Source organism: Schistocerca americana, chromosome 3 (assembly GCF_021461395.2).
Source record: "Schistocerca americana isolate TAMUIC-IGC-003095 chromosome 3, iqSchAmer2.1, whole genome shotgun sequence".
In the NCBI taxonomy this organism is placed as follows: domain Eukaryota; kingdom Metazoa; phylum Arthropoda; class Insecta; order Orthoptera; family Acrididae; genus Schistocerca; species Schistocerca americana.
The window spans coordinates 706,818,694-706,838,042 of record NC_060121.1 but is presented as its reverse complement, the minus strand read 5'-3'; the positions used below and the strand labels follow the sequence as shown (position 1 = coordinate 706,838,042).

Genomic DNA, 19,349 nt, shown 5'->3' with positions numbered 1-19,349 from the left:
CACTCCTGCTGTTTGGTGAGTGGTCTCCTTTACTCCTTAATTATTAATGTGAAAGAAATTTCAGTGTAAATCATTATATGAATTTATTTAAAAACAAAGATGATGTGACTTACCATACGAAAGCGCTGGCAGGTCGATAGAAACACAAACAAACACATACATACACACAAAATTCTAGCTTTCGCAACCAATGGTTGCTTCGTCAGGAAAGAGGGAAGGAGAGGGAAAGATGGAAGGATGTGGGTTTTAAGGGAGAGGGTAAGGAGTCATTCCAATCCCGGGAGCGGAAAGACTTACCTTAGGGGGAAAAAAGGACAACTCGCGCGCACACACACACATATCCATCCGCACATACACAGACACAAGCAGACAAATGTCTGCTTGTGTCTGTGTATGTGTGGATGGATATGTGTGTGTGTGTGCGCGCGAGTGTATACCTGTCCTTTTTTCCCCCTAAGGTAAGTCTTTCCGCTCCCGGGATTGGAATGACTCCTTACCCTCTCCCTTAAAACCCACATCCTTTCGTCTTTCCCTCTCCATCCCTCTTTCCTGACGAAGCAACCATTGGTTGCGAAAGCTAGAATTTTGTGTGTATGTATGTGTTTGATAGTGTTTCTATCGACCTGCCAGCGCTTTCGTATGGTAAGTCACATCATCTTTGTTTTTAAATATATTTTTCTCGTGTGGAATGTTTCCCTATTATATTCATTATATGAATTGATATGTGTGCAAGAACATATCACCCATAACAGCCCATATTTTTGATAGGTGGAGACCACATGCCTACGTTTGGTGATAATAGATGACTGCAGAGATGCTGATGTCCCATTATTTGAACTGACATTTCTGCAGTTGCAACTGAAACAGGAACTTGGTGGTGCTGGAAACTCCTCTTTCTGTCTATGTGGTGATTATTACAACAGGCTCTTGTCTGGATGGGAGCCTTTCCTTGAACCATGGGGGTAAGTAACAAGTACCTTTACAGCTAAATATAAACATGAAGTTTATATATCAACAAAAACAATTATATATTTTTGGGGTAAAAATGTGTCTAATATATAATGTAATATAAAAATATAATATAATAGGGTTGGTACAAAAAATCTACTTACCAAGTGGTGACAGGAGAAAATGCATATAAAGTTTAAAGAAATGTGCAAGCTGTCGGAGCCAATGGCTCCCTCTTCTGGTAGAAGGATTGAAGGGGGAGGAAGAGAGAGGAAGAAAAAGGATTGGTGAGTTTTAGGAAATGGGGAAAACTCGGAAAAGTCACCCAGAACCTTGGGTCTGGGCAGACTTACTGGACAAGATGAGAAGGAAAGATGGGTTGTTCGCGACAACTCCAGATGAGATTTGAAAACCTGAGAGCTTAAAGGTGGAAGCTAGGGCAGTAAGCAAAACAGAGATTTTTGATGGAACATTGTGAAGGAGTTACGAAGAGCGGAAAGGTAAGTGCATTGTATGTGATAGGCTTTATTGGAGGGAGGGGAGGAGGATCTGAGATAGACAGGTCAAAAAATAAAAAGATTTATAAAACTAAAAGGTAATGAAGAAAGGAATAGTTACTGAGAAGAAATGCTGAGATTGAGGAAATTAAAGAAAATGACTAGTGAAAATTAAGGCCAGGTGGGTGGCAAAAACCAAGAACATGTTCCAACCTTTGAAGTGTTGTGAAACTTGTGTCTGGGAGTAAGAATACAGATGGCACATGTGGTGAAACAGGCACTGAAGTCATGACTGTTTTGTTGCAGGGCACACACTGCAACAGGATATTGTGTGTTGCCAGTTTACATCCTCTGTCTATGCTCATTCATCCTGTTGGATAACTTGGTGGTAGTCATACCTATGTAGAAGGGTGAACAGTGTTTACATAACAGCTGATACATGACATAACCTAGATGAAGTAGCTGACAAATATCTTTAAGACCAGGATAATACTGAGTGATGAGAATTGTACTCCTGAACCCTTTTTTTTGGAGGGATCAGCAGTACCAGGATTGGATGTGGTGGCCTGGGAAATCTAATTTCCAACTAGATTGGTAGGGCAATTATGCCCAGTGAAGGCTCAGGTGAGAATGATGGTGAACTGATGTAAAATGTATGCAGCTGAACAAATAAATTTGCCTCGGATGTCAAGGCTGTATGGGAGAGGTTGTTTCACATGGAAGGGATGGCAACTGTCAGAATTTAAGTACTGGAAACTTGAGATTGGAGTATCAAACATATTAGGAAAAGGATAGACTGCTACTCACCATATAGATGATGCAATGAGCTGCAGACAGGCATTACGAAAAGACTGTTAACACATTTAGCTTTCAGCCAAAACCTTCTTCAAAAAAGAAAATACACCATTCACACAAGCAAGCACCTCACACATGCATGACTGCTTTCTCCAGCAGTTCTGACTACATTTCTCTTCTCATTTAGGTAAACCTCTGCCTTTTCCTCATGTCCACTTTTGTTGTGCAGTTGATGCTAAAAAATCTAAATTCCTCTCTAACCACTTTATCATTTAATGCATACCCTTTGATAGAGCTAAGGAAGTTCTTCCCTGCTGCTTTTGTGTGACTTTTGTCTGTTTTGGGCATTACCCATGTTGTACTTCTCTAAGGAACTACCCACCAATCATAATTTTATAAATTTGAATTGATTTTCCATTTTTGGTTTCCTTCCAGATTGCATTTAATTGTTATGTACATTGTTTGGGATTTGTGTAGTTTTATACGTGTATTATCATCATACTGTTAACTGATATCATAACCTAAATAGCTAAAATGAGAATTTGTTTTTTTATCTAATGTGTTATATTTCTATGACTGCAGTGTTGTTTTTTTAGATCAGTAAATGTAGGTAGACTATATGTGGTTCAATTTGTGAATAACATTTGCACCCTGTCTTCTACATCCTCTGTAGCTATAATGTCAAAAGCAAAGCATCTGTTGGGTCCCCATAAGTTTCACACAATACTTGAACAACAGTGAATGGGTTGCAGGAACTCCTTTCGCAATTTCAATGGAATGAGAGAGAGAAAACTCCTTGATTGTTTAAGGACAGTCTAGTGGAGTGGATGGATTTCCCAGACACAAGAAACCTGTTGTAATAGAATAAAGTTTCTTGGCTTTAATCAATTATTGCCCAAGTGTGAATAATATTTACTGCTTGAAACATTTTTCCCTATTATGAGAGTTATCTAAAAATTGTCTGGCTTTTTGCCTATTTATGCAATAGAGACAAATGCGACTCACATTTGTTCTACTTCTATCAAATCTCTGCTACTTCTCTTAGAAACGAAAAGAACTGATGTCCCTTGTTCTAGGTCCATTGTGTGAGCTCTGTTACTTTTAGGTGGCCCAGTATTACATATCAGTCCAAAAAATTCAAGACCTAGTTGATTAATAGTACTGATCTAATTCCATACCACAATACAGTCTCTTCCACAAATTCTTTCACCACTGTCTCAACACCTCGATATTCTATTGGATCACTGTTGTGGCCTTACTTAAGTCATCTTGAAATGTTAGTATGTGCATGTTTCCTGCTTTCATTACATATATAGAATAGACCCTCTATATTGATACTGCATTTCTCAAAGTCCATTTCTCCCCTGTCTGTAATCACTAACAGTACTTTAATTTTGCTGTGTGTGAAATTACTTTTCTGGCAAGTGTTACAGGTTCGAATCTACTGTAGGATATATTTCTTCATTTATCTCTCTGTTTTATACTATTTATGCGGTCTAACATCCTGTGATCGCTTGGTGCCCTTCTAATTGATTATCATGCACATCTTTCACGTTCCGTGGCTGTTCATCCACACTAATTTCATTGCTCTCTTCCAGTGTTCGTGTGTCTACCATTTGTGTGGCTCTCTTTCACTGGGCTGTATTTTAATTATTGCATCTGCACGTACGTAAATTTTCTCATCATGTACACATCATCGTACAGGTATTCCTTGGTCTTCAACCACAACTTAAACAATTGTGACAGTAGGTCTTTAACACTGAAAATACAGGTCAAAGGCTTGTAGTGAAGGTTCTTCAGTACACATATTGTCCGAACTGCTTCGTAGCCCACAAGGTTGCTAAGCATTCTTACTCAGTCGCAGTAAACTCTTATCTGTTTTTAATCGGTGACATCAAGGCACATGCTATTAGCAAATCTGCACCAAACTTTCCGTGTGACAAAAACAATTGTAACACTTCTCCTCTGGCATTGATGGTTACTACAAACAGTTTTCCAAAATCAGGGTAGCTCAGTATCAAGGGGTTCACCAATTTTTCTCTTAACTCTTAGAACGCTGCTTGCTGCTGTTTCCCCTCTTGTAATTTAATAACATGTACAGGGGATTCAAAATCTGGCTAATTTTTGGAATGAACTTGCTGTAAAATCTTGAGAGTCTGAGATACCCTTCTTTTTTCTTTGTTGTCCTAGGGACTCGTAAGTTTTTGATTTTTTCCACATCTCTTTCATTCACTTCTATCCTTTTGTTCATTAACTTGTGCCCCAAAAATGGCACTTCAGACCTTAGAAATTCACACTTACTTGGCTTGAGGTTCAGCTGGTGCTTCCTTGTCCTATCGAAAACTTCTTGCAACTTCATTTTCTCATTTAGTGAGTTTCTAACAAAAATAATAATATTCATATATACTAGACACTTTGTTGCCTATAACCCTGGCACAGGAACATTCAGTAATCTTTGGAAAATGCTTATGCATTTCTCAATCCTGTGGACACACTCTTGTGCTCATAGTGCCGGAAATTTGTACTGATTGCTGTTTTCTCTCTCTCTCTTTTTTTTTTTTTTTTTTTTTTGGGGGGGGGGGGGGGGGGGGGTTCCCATCAGTATTTGGTGATTTCAACTAGCAGAGAATAAAGTGGGAAAGTACATTGCTCTTACCAGCTGATCCAGTATTTCAGTGATAAATAATAGGTATGGGGAAAGCCTCTTTGACTGCTATTTCATTCACGTTATGGTGGCCCTGTCATCTTTATTTTACTCATCCATTAGCTCTCCTTTTCTTTGACAGTAATAACACTGGCACATTGGCTTTCATGAATTATGTCTTCTTCCAACATCTTTTCTGCCAGTTCTTGTAAAACTTTCTTCTGTGCCTAAAGTACTCTGTAAGGATATGCATTTACTACCCTTCTAATATGTTCTGGTAATACTGAAAGGGCATACTTCACTGTTCAGTATGGAACAACTTGTTACCTTTCATGTAAAATGTATCATGACACTCAGTACAGACATTTTCTAATTTGATAGTTAATTGGCTTCAGTTGTAATCAAAACTCTGTGATTGCTTTTGATAGCTTTATAGATAAATCCTTGTTCTCAAATTTGACAATAGCTAAAAATGGCCACATTCTTGGTTATAAGGACATTTCTTCCAGAGCTGTGCTAGATATATTAAGAGGCTTGATATTTCTCTAATAATCACCTCTAATATAATAAGATTATCTGTGTTTGCTACTCTCATTTTCCTACTTTTTTTGTATTGCATGTAGCTTTCTGTATTGCACTTAATTAAAAAAAAAGCTCCACACTAGTCCTCTTTATTTATGAGTTTCTATAACGTAAGGTGTGTGACTTCATAGTTGAGTGCCAGACTACAGTTCCATAGGTCGTAGGTTCAACCCCCAGGCAGTCTAAGGATTTTTCTGTCATTTATTACATCTTTCACCTCTGCTTGTGTTTTTTAATCTGTCAGAAAGGCATGCCTGTTACATTTCTGTCGCAGTGACTGTGAAAGCTTGAGTACACATGTGTACTGTGTATTACCATGCAGGTAATGATGTATTATCTGGAAGAAAGAATGAAAAATTAACTTACAAGGAGCCCTGGATTATTATTATTATTATTATTACCACCATTATTTATTATTAACAATAATTAAAAAAAGGTTTTACATACACAAGCTTTCAAAGCCTATGGCTTCTTCTTCCAGCAGAAGGATTGAAGGGGATGGAAGATGGGTGAAGGGAAAGGAACTGGACAGGTTTAGGAAAAGTCACCCAGAACTCTGGGTCAGGGAGCCCTTACTGGACGTAATGAGAAGGAAAAACAGATTGTCGGGGACTGCACCGGATGAGATTCGAAAACGTGAGAGCTTAAAGGAGGGAGACAGGGTAATATACATTGTATATAAAGAGGTGGGAGGGGATGGGGAAAAATAGACAGATCAGAAAATTAAAGATGTAGCAAAATGGAGTGAAGATCGGAGTAGTTACTATGAAGAAATGCTGAAACAGAAGAAGTTAGGTAAATTAAGGCCAGGTGGGTGGCAAGAACCGAGGACATGTTGTAGCATTAGTTCCAACCCGTGGAGTTCTGAGAAACGTGTCTGGGTGAAGAATCCAGATGGGCACATGTGCTGAGATAGCCACTGAGGTCATGGCTGTCATGTTGTAGAGCATGCTCTGCAACAGGATATTTTGTATTGCCAGTATACTCCATCTGGCTATGCCCATTCGTCCTGACAACTTGGTAGTAGTCATGCCGATGTAAAAGGCTGAATAGTGTTTATGTAATAGCTGGTACATGACGTGTCATTTCACAGATGGCTCTCCCTTTGATAGTATATGTTTTGCCAGTTACAGGGCTGCTATAGATGGTGATAGGAGGGTGCGTAGTGGAAATCTTGGAGTGGGGACAGTCACCAGGGGTAGGAGCCATAGGGTAGGGAGGTGGATGCAGAAAGAGCATAGGGTCTGACAAGGACATTGTGGAGATTGGGAGGGCGACGAAAAGATATTCTAAGTGTGGTGGGCAAGATTTCAGACAGAATGAATCTCATTTCAGGGCATGATTTTTAGGAAGTCATTGCCCTGTTAAAGTAGCTGCTGAATACATTCCAGACCAGAATAATACTGAGTCACCAGTGGTGTGCTCCAAAGTTGTTTTTTGAGAGGATCAGCAGTACCAGGATTGGCTGTGATAGCTAGGGAAATCTGCGTTTGAGCTTGGCTTGTGGGGCAATTATGTCTAATGGAGGCTGATGTGAGAATGGTAGTGTATTGCTATAAAGAGTCGGCATCCGAATGAATATGTTTGCCTCCAATGCCAAGGCGGTATGGGGTGAGTAAAGTTTGACATGGAAAGGATGACAGCTGTCAAAATGTAAATACTGTTGTTTGTTAATAGGTTTAATGTGGACAGATATGTATAGCTGGCCTTTGGTGAGAATATCATTATCAAGGAAAGTGGCATGGGATTCAGAATAAGACGATGTGAAATTAAGTTGGGAGAAGGTAAATTTTAACAGTTGAGTTGGAATCACAAGGATGGGATCTTGATGGCAGATGCTGTATGTAGAGGTGTCAGACAACTGGCATAGACCTTCACTAACGTACTTCTGTCAATCAAGTACCACAGTGGTAGGTCCTTTGTCTGTTGGGAAGATAATGATGGAGTCATCAGCATTTGGGAACGCAAAGCCTGGAGTTGTGCAGAGGACAGATTAGAGCCATGTTGCTGGGAGCTGAAGAAAGATTGTGAAGCAATACTGGATGTGAGAAATTCTCGGAAGGCTTGTAAGGGATGATTTTGAGGTAGTGGTGGTGGATCAAATTGGGATTTTGGTCAGAACTGTTCAAAGCTGGGTTCAGAGCCAGGTTTGTTGTTGGAAAGGTTTTGGGGCTGGGTCGCAAAATGAGATTTCCAGTTGACAGTGTGGTTTAGATACATTGATGACCTCTTTGCCATGCCATCTCTGGTGAAGCTGACCTGTTTAATTTCCTGGAATGTCTAAATACCTTCTCCCAATTAAATTTCTTATGGTCCTGTTTTGAATCCCATGCCCTCCAAAAAACAACTTTGGAGCACTCCACTTGTCACTCAGTATTGTCCTGGTCTTGAATGAATTAATCAGCTTCTTCAACAAGGCCATGACTTTCTAAAATCATGTCCTGAAATAAGATCCATTGTGTCTGAGATTGTGCCCACCACACCTAGAATAGCTTTTTGTCACCCTCCCAATCCCCGCAATGACGTTGTCAGACCCTATGCTTTTTCTGCACCTCCCTACCCTATGGGTCCTACCCGTGTGACTGCCCCTGCTGCAAGACTTGCCCTATGCACCCACCTACCACCACCTATAGCAGCCTTGTAACTGGCAAAACATATACTGTCAAAGAGAGAGCACCACTTGTGGAATGACACCTGTCATATATCAGCTGTTACGTAAACATTGTTTGGCGTTTTACATTGGCATGACTACCACCAGATTATCTATTAGGATGAATTGGCAAAGGCAGAGGGTGTATACTGACAACACGCATATCCTGTTGCAGAGCATGCTCTTACAATGTGACAATGGTATCCTCAGTGCCTGTTTGACCAGATGCGCCATTTGGATTCTTACCCCAGGCACCAGTTTCTCAGAACTTCACAGGTGGGAACTAGCACTACAACATGTCCTTGGTTCTTGTCACCCACCTGGCCTTAAGTTACATTAATTTCTTCCATCTCAGCATTTCTTCATTATAACTACTCTTTTCTTCACTCCACTTTAGTTTTCTACATCTTTCATTGTCATTTTTCACTGACCTCCTCCTACCTCTGTTACGTACAATGCACTTAGCTTTTCATTCTTACTAACTTGTGTGCAATGTTTTAGCAGCAATCTCTGTCTTGATATTACCCTGTCTTCCACCTTTTAGCTCTTGGGTTTACAAATCTAGTCGAGTGCAGTCCTCAACAATCAATCTGGGTGACTTTTCCAAACTCTACCCCTTTTCGTGAACCTCTCCATTTCTTTTTCATTCACCCCACTTCCTTTCCGTTCAACCTTTCTGCCGGAAGATGGAGCCACTGGCTCCAAAAGCTTGTGCATAGTAAAACCTTTTGTGTGTATGTGTGTTCTCCGGCTGCTACTCGGTGAGTAGATTTTTATGTATCCAATTATATTACATTGTAAAAAAAAATGATTATTTTCATTGTTATATTACCAGTAATTTGACTTTTTCTTGCCTAATGATTTCTGTTTATCTGTGGCTCTCTCTCTGTTCCTGTGCGTATTGCTTACTAGCATTTATTTTGTCAATGACATTATTTTCAGGTGTCAGTTAACATGGAATCACACTCCATCATCACCCTCCTCACCAAGTCTGTTAGAGAACAGATTAAATGTGAACATAACTTCAGTAGATATCTTGAATGTAAATATTACCAGTACTATTGTAGACTTGTTCAAGACTGTTAAAGAAAATTGGATGCTAGATTATGGGAGTACGTCACAAGACAGGTGAACTTGACCTTGAAGTTGATTTTTCTGGAATCCAATTTCCATACTCCGTACTTTATTACAACTGAGAGTGTGTTTTTGTTCCAGAGTTGACTTTTATTCCAAGAATAGCCCAGCTGGTTACAGACGCCGCTCTCCTTTTGTACCATATGCTGTACACAACAAGACAGGCTCGACTCTGTGGTTCCATACTCACGTCACGGATATAGAGAAGTAATATATATGTAAAATATTTAGTTATCATGTTAAAGATGGAGCTAGCATTGAGAATTAATTGTTCATTTAATATACAAAGTGACAACAAAAATAAAACTGATAATGAATTTAGGATCTCTCAAGACACCTGTTGTTAAAGTACATTGAATACCACATTTAAGCAATCTACTGAATAATAAGATAGTGAGGAATAATTTTCCTAATACCACCAGAGAGTCAATGGTGGTGAAATGACTGAATAAGATACTCTCAGTTTTCAAGCAGTGTCAATTATGTTAGCATTTTCAAGTTTTCAACAATTATCACTGGCAGTGTCTTCAGGAGTAAAATGTCAGGAATGGCTAAGTGTTGCAGTTAAGTGAGCAAAGGGGCACAGTCAATGGCTTACTAGATGTGGGTTGAATTTATACATGTGCAGGAAGACATGTCAAGCAGTGTCAAGTCTGGCCTTTCTTAGGACTCTACAATGTCACAGACACAATGTTCAAAACTGCCATTCAAGCTTCCTGTACCTGATGATCATCACTCTTTACTTTTGCTCAGTAAAGGTAGCATATTGTGTTCCTGGCAGGTGGTAGTGGTCCACAAACTAGTTGATATATAGTGTATAGATTAACTGTTTACTTAAGTGCTTATGTGTACAGTGTTACTCTGGGCTGTGACAATGATGAGGCTTTAGGCTAATGGCTGTGCCGCCTCTCGTATGAGTAACATAACCTGAGATCCCTGAGCATGCTGCCTCTTCTGATGTGATGTGCTTAACCAGGGTAAATAGCAGAAAATGTGAGCCACCTCACTTGTTAGTACTGGGGCCAATATTTCTACAAGGTCTGATATTGAGAAGGGGTGGGGCACCTCATCCAGGATGCGGAGAAGAGTGTCAACCACTATTGAATGCACTGGGTGCATCCAGCGGCAGCTGTCAGGTAATGGCTCATATTCACACCTGTGATGCCTATTGCCTGGGTTCGAAGGCCATCATGAGTCCCATTTGGAATATGTAGCATTGTCTTATTGTGTGGTGCCGGGTGGAAGGTTTAAACCAGATGCTCAATCAATTTTGCATAAGTCTGAAGTACAGTTTTATTGACCAGTACTAATGAATAAAGATTTTTTATTTATTTATTTATTTATTTTATTTTTTATTGGGGGTGGGGGTGTTTAAATAAACCCCTCGGTATACAAATAAGCAGGTAGATGTTCTACTCAAGATCCGTGAGTGTGTCACCTGTAGTTGTTTTGGAAGAGAAGAAATATCCATTACATTTCAGAAAAGGAAAACTGAAATATCAGATTGTTAAATTGTCTTTTTGCATTTGGTTTACTGAAGTGTACAACACAGTTCCTTCTTTCAGTTGTAGCATTTATGCAAAAAAACAGTAGAATGTAAAATATGTGAGTGCAGAATTGGAAGTAAGTTGAAGTGGTCAATCTGTTGGTTTAGCAGGTTATACTCTATATTAAGTATCTGATTTACCTGGCTGTCTTATACCAGTGTTTTATTTTTGGCTGCTGGAACAATAAAACATACATGTGAGTGGAGAAAAGGTTTATCAAAACAACTCTACATAACTATAGAGTTTTTCCACTTAGATGAGTTTTATGCGTATCAAACAACGTCTCTGTAGAAATCAACATGGTTTCCACAGTACTTACTGTTTTTAATCCAGCTTGTTCTGTTCATTCATCATATCCAGGAAACAGTAAATAGTGGAACTCATGTCAATGCTTGGGGAAAGAATATTTGAATTTTGTATAGGTCTCTATATTGTTACAAGCCATAATATCCACCCTAGCTATAATAATATTTTATGTGTCACTAATACAGTTAGTAACATCTGCTGTTGAGTTACTTTTGGTTATTGTTTGCGTGTAAAGAAAAACAGGCACATCAGTATTTAAGTATAAGAGATTGGGTTCCCCGTGATTTGCTTGCTCCGTCTTGTAGCAGTATGTCAAGAAGCTTCTGTGTTATTTAAAATGTGAATGAAGGTGTAGCTTAAGGTATATTCCATTGCTAGTTATTATTATTATTATCATCATCATCATCATCATCATCATCAACAGTAGCAGCAGCAGTAGTAGTAGTAGTAGTAGTAGTAGTATCATTATCATCATCATTATTACATGCTTCAGTACAACAGCCCAATAGTTTTACATACTCAACCAAAAATTACACAGGTGCAACTACACTCCTGGAAATGGAAAAAAGAACACATTGACACCGGTGTGTCAGACCCACCATACTTGCTCCGGACACTGCGAGAGGGCTGTACAAGCAATGATCACACGCACGGCACAGCGGACACACCAGGAACCGCGGTGTTGGCCGTCGAATGGCGCTAGCTGCGCAGCATTTGTGCACCGCCGCCGTCAGTGTCAGCCAGTTTGCCGTGGCATACGGAGCTCCATCGCAGTCTTTAACACTGGTAGCATGCCGCGACAGCGTGGACGTGAACCGTATATGCAGTTGACGGACTTTGAGCGAGGGCGTATAGTGGGCATGCGGGAGGCCGGGTGGACGTACCGCCGAATTGCTCAACACGTGGGGCGTGAGGTCTCCACAGTACATCGATGCTGTCGCCAGTGGTCGGCGGAAGGTGCACGTGCCCGTCGACCTGGGACCGGACCGCAGCGACGCACGGATGCACGCCAAGACCGTAGTATCCTACGCAGTGCCGTATGGGACCGCACCGCCACTTCCCAGCAAATTAGGCTTATGGGACCGCACCGCCACTTCCCAGCAAATTAGGGACACTGTTGCTCCTGGGGTATCGGCGAGGACCATTCGCAACCGTCTCCATGAAGCTGGGCTACGGTCCCGCACACCGTTAGGCCGTCTTCCGCTCACGCCCCAACATCGTGCAGCCCGCCTCCAGTGGTGTCGTGACAGGCGTGAATGGAGGGACGAATGGAGACGTGTCGTCTTCAGCGATGAGAGTCGCTTCTGCCTTGGTGCCAATGATGGTCGTATGCGTGTTTGGCGCCGTGCAGGTGAGCGCCACAATCAGGACTGCATACGACCGAGGCACACAGGGCCAACACCCGGCATCATGGTGTGGGGAGCGATCTCCTACACTGGCCGTACACCACTGGTGATCGTCGAGGGGACACTGAATAGTGCACGGTACATCCAAACCGTCATCGAACCCATCGTTCTACCATTCCTAGACCGGCAAGGGAACTTGCTGTTCCAACAGGACAATGCACGTCCGCATGTATCCCGTGCCACCCAACATGCTCTAGAAGGTGTAAGTTAACTACCCTGGCCAGCAAGATCTCTGGATCTGTCCCCCATTGAGCATGTTTGGGACTGGATGAAGCGTCGTCTCACGCGGTCTGCACGTCCAGCACGAACGCTGGTCCAACTGAGGCGCCAGGTGGAAATGGCATGGCAAGCCGTTCCACAGGACTACATCCAGCATCTCTACGATCGTCTCCATGGGAGAATAGCAGCCTGCATTGCTGCGAAAGGTGGATATACACTGTACTAGTGCCGACATTGTGCATGCTCTGTTGCCTGTGTCTATGTGCCTGTGGTTCTGTCAGTGTGATCATGTGATGTACCTGACCCCAGGAATGTGTCAATAAAGTTTCCCCTTCCTGGGACAATGAATTCACGGTGTTCTTATTTCAATTTCCAGGAGTGTATTTACACTATATAAACATTCAGGTTTGCCACAAGTTATGGAAATCAGAGAATATCAGACATGTCAGGGGAATATCAGAGAACTTTGAAAAAGAAAAGAAAGAAAGAAAAAAACTGGAAAAATCTTGTTTTTGTCTCAGCATATGAAATGGTTTGTTTACTGACATGCATCATCACTGGCTGCGCACAGCTGAGAACATGCGCCGCTTCCCTAAACTCTCATTCTTACTGCTTCTCACCCTCCTACCACTCCCCTCAGCTTTGCAGTCAGTGCTGCCACCACTTCTTGCTGCTAGCCCAGTAGCTGTGGACGAGAGGCAGGGAGGCATGAGGAGTGGTTTATTTGTATCTGATTCTCAGAGATTGTTGATGGAGCAGCTGGAGACAGCAGTCATGTGTGCATGAGTCATGTCTGAGTGATTGTATGGATGTGTATGTGCTCTCATTTTCTGACAAAGGCTATTTGCCAAAAATTTAGTTATGAGATTGTGATTCTTTTCCATGTGCCTTGCTGTGGCTCGGTGATCACCTTTAAGGTGAGTTGCTACCTATCCTCATTAGTATTGATTCTCAGAGTGTTTGCGCAAGTTATCTATTGCATGGATTGATCAACATTTCAACAACATGCTGCCTGTGACAATTGAATAGCTGGCCACACGAGTGGATATCCGCAATGGGCCGAAACTACAGGCCATTTCTGCAGGTATCTCTAACGGATCGCGCCTGCTGATCTGAAGCCCATTGTTTCACACTGATGTGTTGACCGTGCCCATTGGATCTAGTCTCACCGATCTGCTCATAGGCTGGCACTGTTTGTGTGTGGCATAATCTGGTGGATTTTTGTGGTTTATACATGGACCCAGGATTGAGGTGCTCCTCAGCAGGCCAGAGGCCACAGGCGATGGATTTAAGAGAGTGTGACTGTCTCACCACAAGTACATTGTACAGTATGGCATTTTATAGACATTTTATTTATTGTAGTACATTTTGGCACTTCGAAATTGGTGTATATGTAAGAAAGTGTGTATGATAAGAAGAAGAAAATTGTGGCAGTTGCTGGTGATTTGCATGCTGTATACTCATATATTTCTCGAAAGAAAAATCACACAGTACCTGTAAAATAATAGATATAACACAGTGGGTAACAACCAACAATAATGAACAAAGTAGAGACAACATTTTATTAGCGGTCACCTATAGTGTTGGTTTATGCAGCTCTTCCCTGCCTTATACAATTCTTTCAACAGGCCTACTTTTTCTGAGGTTACTTCTGAAACCAGTGAAGGTATTTTAAATCTGTCTTGCGACTCCAAGGAAATACATATTATTGTCACCACATGTGCTTCATTTTATGGAAATAAAAAACAACAGTGGTTTTAATGAAACACACATACCATTTGGCTTGCTTTCTCCATGTAAAAACAGTTCATTACAGAAGATGTTGATGTTAGTATTAAAGGTCTTTGCTCGCACAGGGGAGAAATACGGAAGTCTATATTTTTTTGTCAACTTACATCTGTACTTACCCTCGAGATCTTAAAATTTGTCAGGAAAAATGCTAAAACTTGTCTGGAAATCAGTGGAATATCAGAGAATTTCATTTAGGCCATCTCGTTGCAACCCTGACATTACACAGTGCAGTTTGATACTACCAGGGAAACATCTGTCAAGGCACTTATTTACAATGTGGCTCACTGTCTAAATATCACCACAGTCAACAATGCAGGAAAAGGCAGGTTGCTACTCACTGTAAAGAAGACATGTCTAGTTGCAGACATGCACAATTAAAAGACACTTAGATAAAGCTTTCAGCCACAGCCTTTATTGGTAAAAGAAACACACACACACACACACACACACACACACACACTATTCACATACACAAGCAGGCACACCTCACACACACACACACACACACACACACACACACACACACACACAACTTCCAACTCCAGCATCTCAGGCTGGAGTTGTCCCCAGCTCATGGTCTAGTGGCTAGAGTGTTGCTGCATCGGGATCACAGGGTCCTGGGTTCGATTCCCGTCCGGGTTGGGGAGTTTCTCTGCCTGGGGACTGGGTGTTTGTGTTGTCGCTGTCATTTCATCATTCATCATGACAGTGGCTAGATTGGACAGTGTAAAAATTGGACTGTTTAAAAATAGGGACTTGTACGGGCGCTGATGATCATGCAGTTGAGTGCCCCACAAACCTATCATCATCATCAGCAGGCTGGAGTTGACAAGTGTGTGTGCGTGAGGTGTGCTTGCGTGTGTGTGTGTGTGTGTGTGTGTGTGTGTGTGTGTGTGTGTGTGTGTGTGTGTGTGTCTTTTACTGATGAAGGCTGTGGGCAAAGCTTTACATAAGTGTCTTTTAACTGTGCCTGTCTGCTACCTGACATGTCTTCTTTATGGTAAGTGGCAATCTGTCTTTTCCTACATTGTTGATATTCCTACCAGGAGTTTCCATTGTTTGATTACTGTCAGAGCAAAAGCCCCATTTGTGCATGTTGTATTTGCATATATTTACTCCGGTCTGGAATATGATGAGCTGTACTTATACTTCCCTAAGATGAAGAAAGCCTGCAACATTAATTGTAGGGTTAGCAAGTTTGTGGTCTCACGTTTTTGTGGCTCGCCACTCACATTTTGATTAAGCGTCCTGATTGAATCCAGTGGAGGTCATTTTGACTCCTCCGTATATCGGTCTTTCGGTTTCTAGGCATCTTATTGGCAGCAAGAATAAATCTTTGCAAAAATCAAGTGATTCAGTTTTAGAAACTTGCTGACAAAGATTGTAAAGGAGCTGCCCTTTGATGAAAATAAGCTGGGCAGATGTTTGATAGTATCAGTAGCCAGCTTGTAGATTTAGAATTGACTATGCCACTAATAATTCTTATTGCAGCATTCAAAATAACGTAAACTTTCTCCACATAATGCTGCAGAACCAAACTTGTGTGCAATATCTGACTGCAGAGTATATCATTGCAAGGGATGCTCTGTGGGGAACTGATGTATATGCTCACCTGCCAGATTCCACACCAGTTTCACTCATGTGTTTGTACTTTCTTACCTCTGTTGGAAAGGTGTTTGTTATGTCAGCATTCTGTCTAATGTGACACCAGGATATTTTGGCTTACTGTTGTATTTGACTATGCCAGGAGGATGGTACCATGGGCTGGTTATTGCTGATTCCAGACAATTAGAGAGGCGGAAAAGACATATTTCTGTTTTAAAAACATTAGTTCAAAGTTGCCATGAATTAATAATCTCTCTCTCTCTCTCTCTCTCTCTCTCTCTCTCTCTCTCTCTCTAGCATCTAGGTGTGTGTGGGTAGAGGGCGAAAGATGCGGGAAGCAGGAAGAAGGGTTGCAAACAGGTAGATAGCAGCTTGAAGAGAGACAGCAGGTGTGCAGGTTATGAATGCCGGAGGGAGGGATGGTAGGGGCATGGGCTACGCATGAGGCACATGGGTACTGGAGCTGATTAGATACTGTATGTGAAGAAAATGACATGGAGGCATGGTTTGGGTGGAGATTACAGGACAGAAGAAGGGGAAACTATTGGGTAGAGGGTAAGGGGACAATGGGTTAGCGGAGATTGAGGCCAAAAGGATTATGGGAGGAAAGGATGTGTTCCAAGGATAACTCCTATCTACATTCTACATGGCTCAGAAAAGCTCTTGCTGAAGGAAAGGATCCAGATGGCACAAATTGTGAAGCACCCATTGAAATCAAGCATATTGTGCCACTGGGTGGTCAACTTTGTTCTTGTACACAGTTTGGAGGCAAACATTTATTCTGTTGGACAGCTGGTCGGTGGTCCATGGTCATGCCCACATAAAATGCTGTGCAGTGATTGCATCAGAGGGGGTATATGACATGGGTGCTTACACAGGTGGCCATATCTCTTCAACTGTTCTCTCTCTCTCTTTCTCTTTATTTTTTATTTATTTATTTATTTATTTTTTTTTTAAAAGCATAGATCTCTTAAATTTTGCTGATAATGTATGTTTGTGTAGAATTTTGTTAAAAGTGGAATTAGTTACTTTTGCGTCACGTCACTGTGCGTCACGTCAGAAATTCAGGATAGAGCCTATTTGCATTCAAAACTTTTCTTAATTTTGTGTGGCTGAAGTAGAGAGTTCTTGACCTCATTAATGTTTTTTTTTTTTTACTTGTCAAACATTTGCTTTATCTGCTGGAACCTAGGAAATTCTTGCTAAGTCACATGTCACATGAAACTGTTGACTCCTTTGTATTAAGGGATGGGTCTTGTTGCAGCTTCCAGACCAAAGTCCAAGCTTTTCTGCTGGAATGTGTGAAATCAAAGTCCCTGGTTTCTTTGTGCCATTCTTCTCTGCTTCATTCATTCAAGGAATTCATAAAAATTGTATCTGTTTATTGGTCTCCACTTTAATTTATTATATAGCTCAACGGGATTTTGAAAGCTACTGTTAACTTTGCTTATTTGGAAACTGATAAGTTCACTTTACATGTATCAGTGCATGATGAAATGTTTTCTTTCAGTGATATTGACAAAAGCGATAGGTGCTGTGGGATACAACATACATTCATTATATTGTATTTCTCCGTAGCACCAAACCAACATATATCTGTATGGTGTTCGTAAATAATAATTTACAAAGAAAAGTAGAAATTTTTTGCTGTTTAATGGTGAAAGAATATTTATGAGTAAATATTGTTCTACTGTTTGTCATAATTCTCTTCTACAGCAGTAGCCGATGTCCAGAGGGCCTTCAGTGAGTGAAATGATAATTAAATCAAGACCCTAAGCTGTCGACAGGCATTGATATACATCAACGGGGACAGTTGAAAATGTGTGCCCCGACTGGACTCGAACCCGGGATCTCCTGCTTACCTGGCAGATGCTCTATCCATTTGAGCCACTGAGGGTGCAGAGGATAGTGTGACTGCAGGGATTTATCCCTTGCACGCTCCCCGTGAGACCCACATGCCCAACTTAATGTCCACACACTACATTCGTAGTGCCCCTGCCCATTACACTTATTACTCGCGGCAGACAATCTTACCGAGTCCTGTAAGAGTTCGGGCAATGCGTGTGCATCCAGCACAGAAGAAGTTGGTCAATGGCTGGTTAGCCTTAACTATATGAAGATGGACATGTCCAAAAGAACAGATACCATCTTCATATATTCAGTGTGTCAATTCAATTTCTGGTTGTGTTTCTAAAGTTCTGTGAAATATGCACCTGTAGCTGTAAATAACAGCTTCATTTGATTTGACACTATTTTCAGGCAGTTTCTGTAGATGTGGTGATGGTCAGAAGAAAGAGGGGTGCCGAATATGTGTACAGGCGTGGTGCTCCAGCAGTTCTCACCTCAAATCCCTCATTTTTCCCCATTGTCAAAGCCTCTTTGTTCTAAGGTTTTTTTTCCTGTTCGCATCCCATACACTGCTAATCTGGTTTTTCAAATATTTGATCGAAAGACCTAGTGTAGCTTCTGCCAGTTGTTGTAGCCTTTGCAAGAAGTCAACAAGAATAGTATCTGTAGCATCCCAGTAAACATTGGATAAAGTCTGTCCAGCAAATGAACTGAAACTTTGTTTTTGTACAAGTCATTGGCTTTGATCCAGTGATTTGATTGCAGATTTGTTACTGGGGTGAAGTGGCAGTCCCACATATTGTTCACAGTAATAGAGCCTTGCACAAAATCGGTTTCTTTTCTTCACTCGGTCCCATATTCACATTTCATCAATGTTTGCAACCGACATTGCTATTCATGGATGTCTTTCACTTGGATCATCTTCAAGAGAAACATGGCTGCATTTGAATGAAACCACTCATTTCATAACAGCTGAAAATAAAGGAACAGCATCAAAACAAAGAGTTTTATGACTGACCAGTGTTCCAGTTAATCTGTTACAACTAATATTCACTAAAAACATAATAAAAATAAAGTTTCTTTGGTATTAGTGCCATCAGTGTACCAATCTGTTTCTCTATGCTCTCATAAAGACTTGTTGATTAAACATTGAATTAATGATTGTATTTATACAGATTAAAATTAATGTGTGTATATATAATACTTTTCTTTACTCAAGCATGTCCGAAGGCCAGACCATGCACACAGAACAACACGAGAAATGGATTGAAGTTCCACCTGAAGCAACAGTGCCCTTCACCTATGAAGACAGAGGTAATAGTGATACATTTAATTATTCTTTATGCTTTAAATATGTTGTGGAGCACCATTTGTCAT

At 41.0% G+C, this 19,349-nt stretch overlaps 1 protein-coding gene across 1 annotated transcript in view; it reads left to right on the top strand.

The window, feature by feature from the left end:
- LOC124605329 (vacuolar protein sorting-associated protein 13D) overlaps nucleotides 1-19,349 on the top strand; it is a 552,708-nt gene that overhangs the window by 331,836 nt on the left and 201,523 nt on the right. The window contains exons 40-43 of the mRNA XM_047136935.1: nucleotides 769-962; nucleotides 9,059-9,244; nucleotides 9,332-9,457; nucleotides 19,192-19,286. Coding sequence (XP_046992891.1) covers nucleotides 769-962; nucleotides 9,059-9,244; nucleotides 9,332-9,457; nucleotides 19,192-19,286 — 601 coding nt within the window. The remainder of the gene's footprint in view (nucleotides 1-768; nucleotides 963-9,058; nucleotides 9,245-9,331; nucleotides 9,458-19,191; nucleotides 19,287-19,349) is intronic.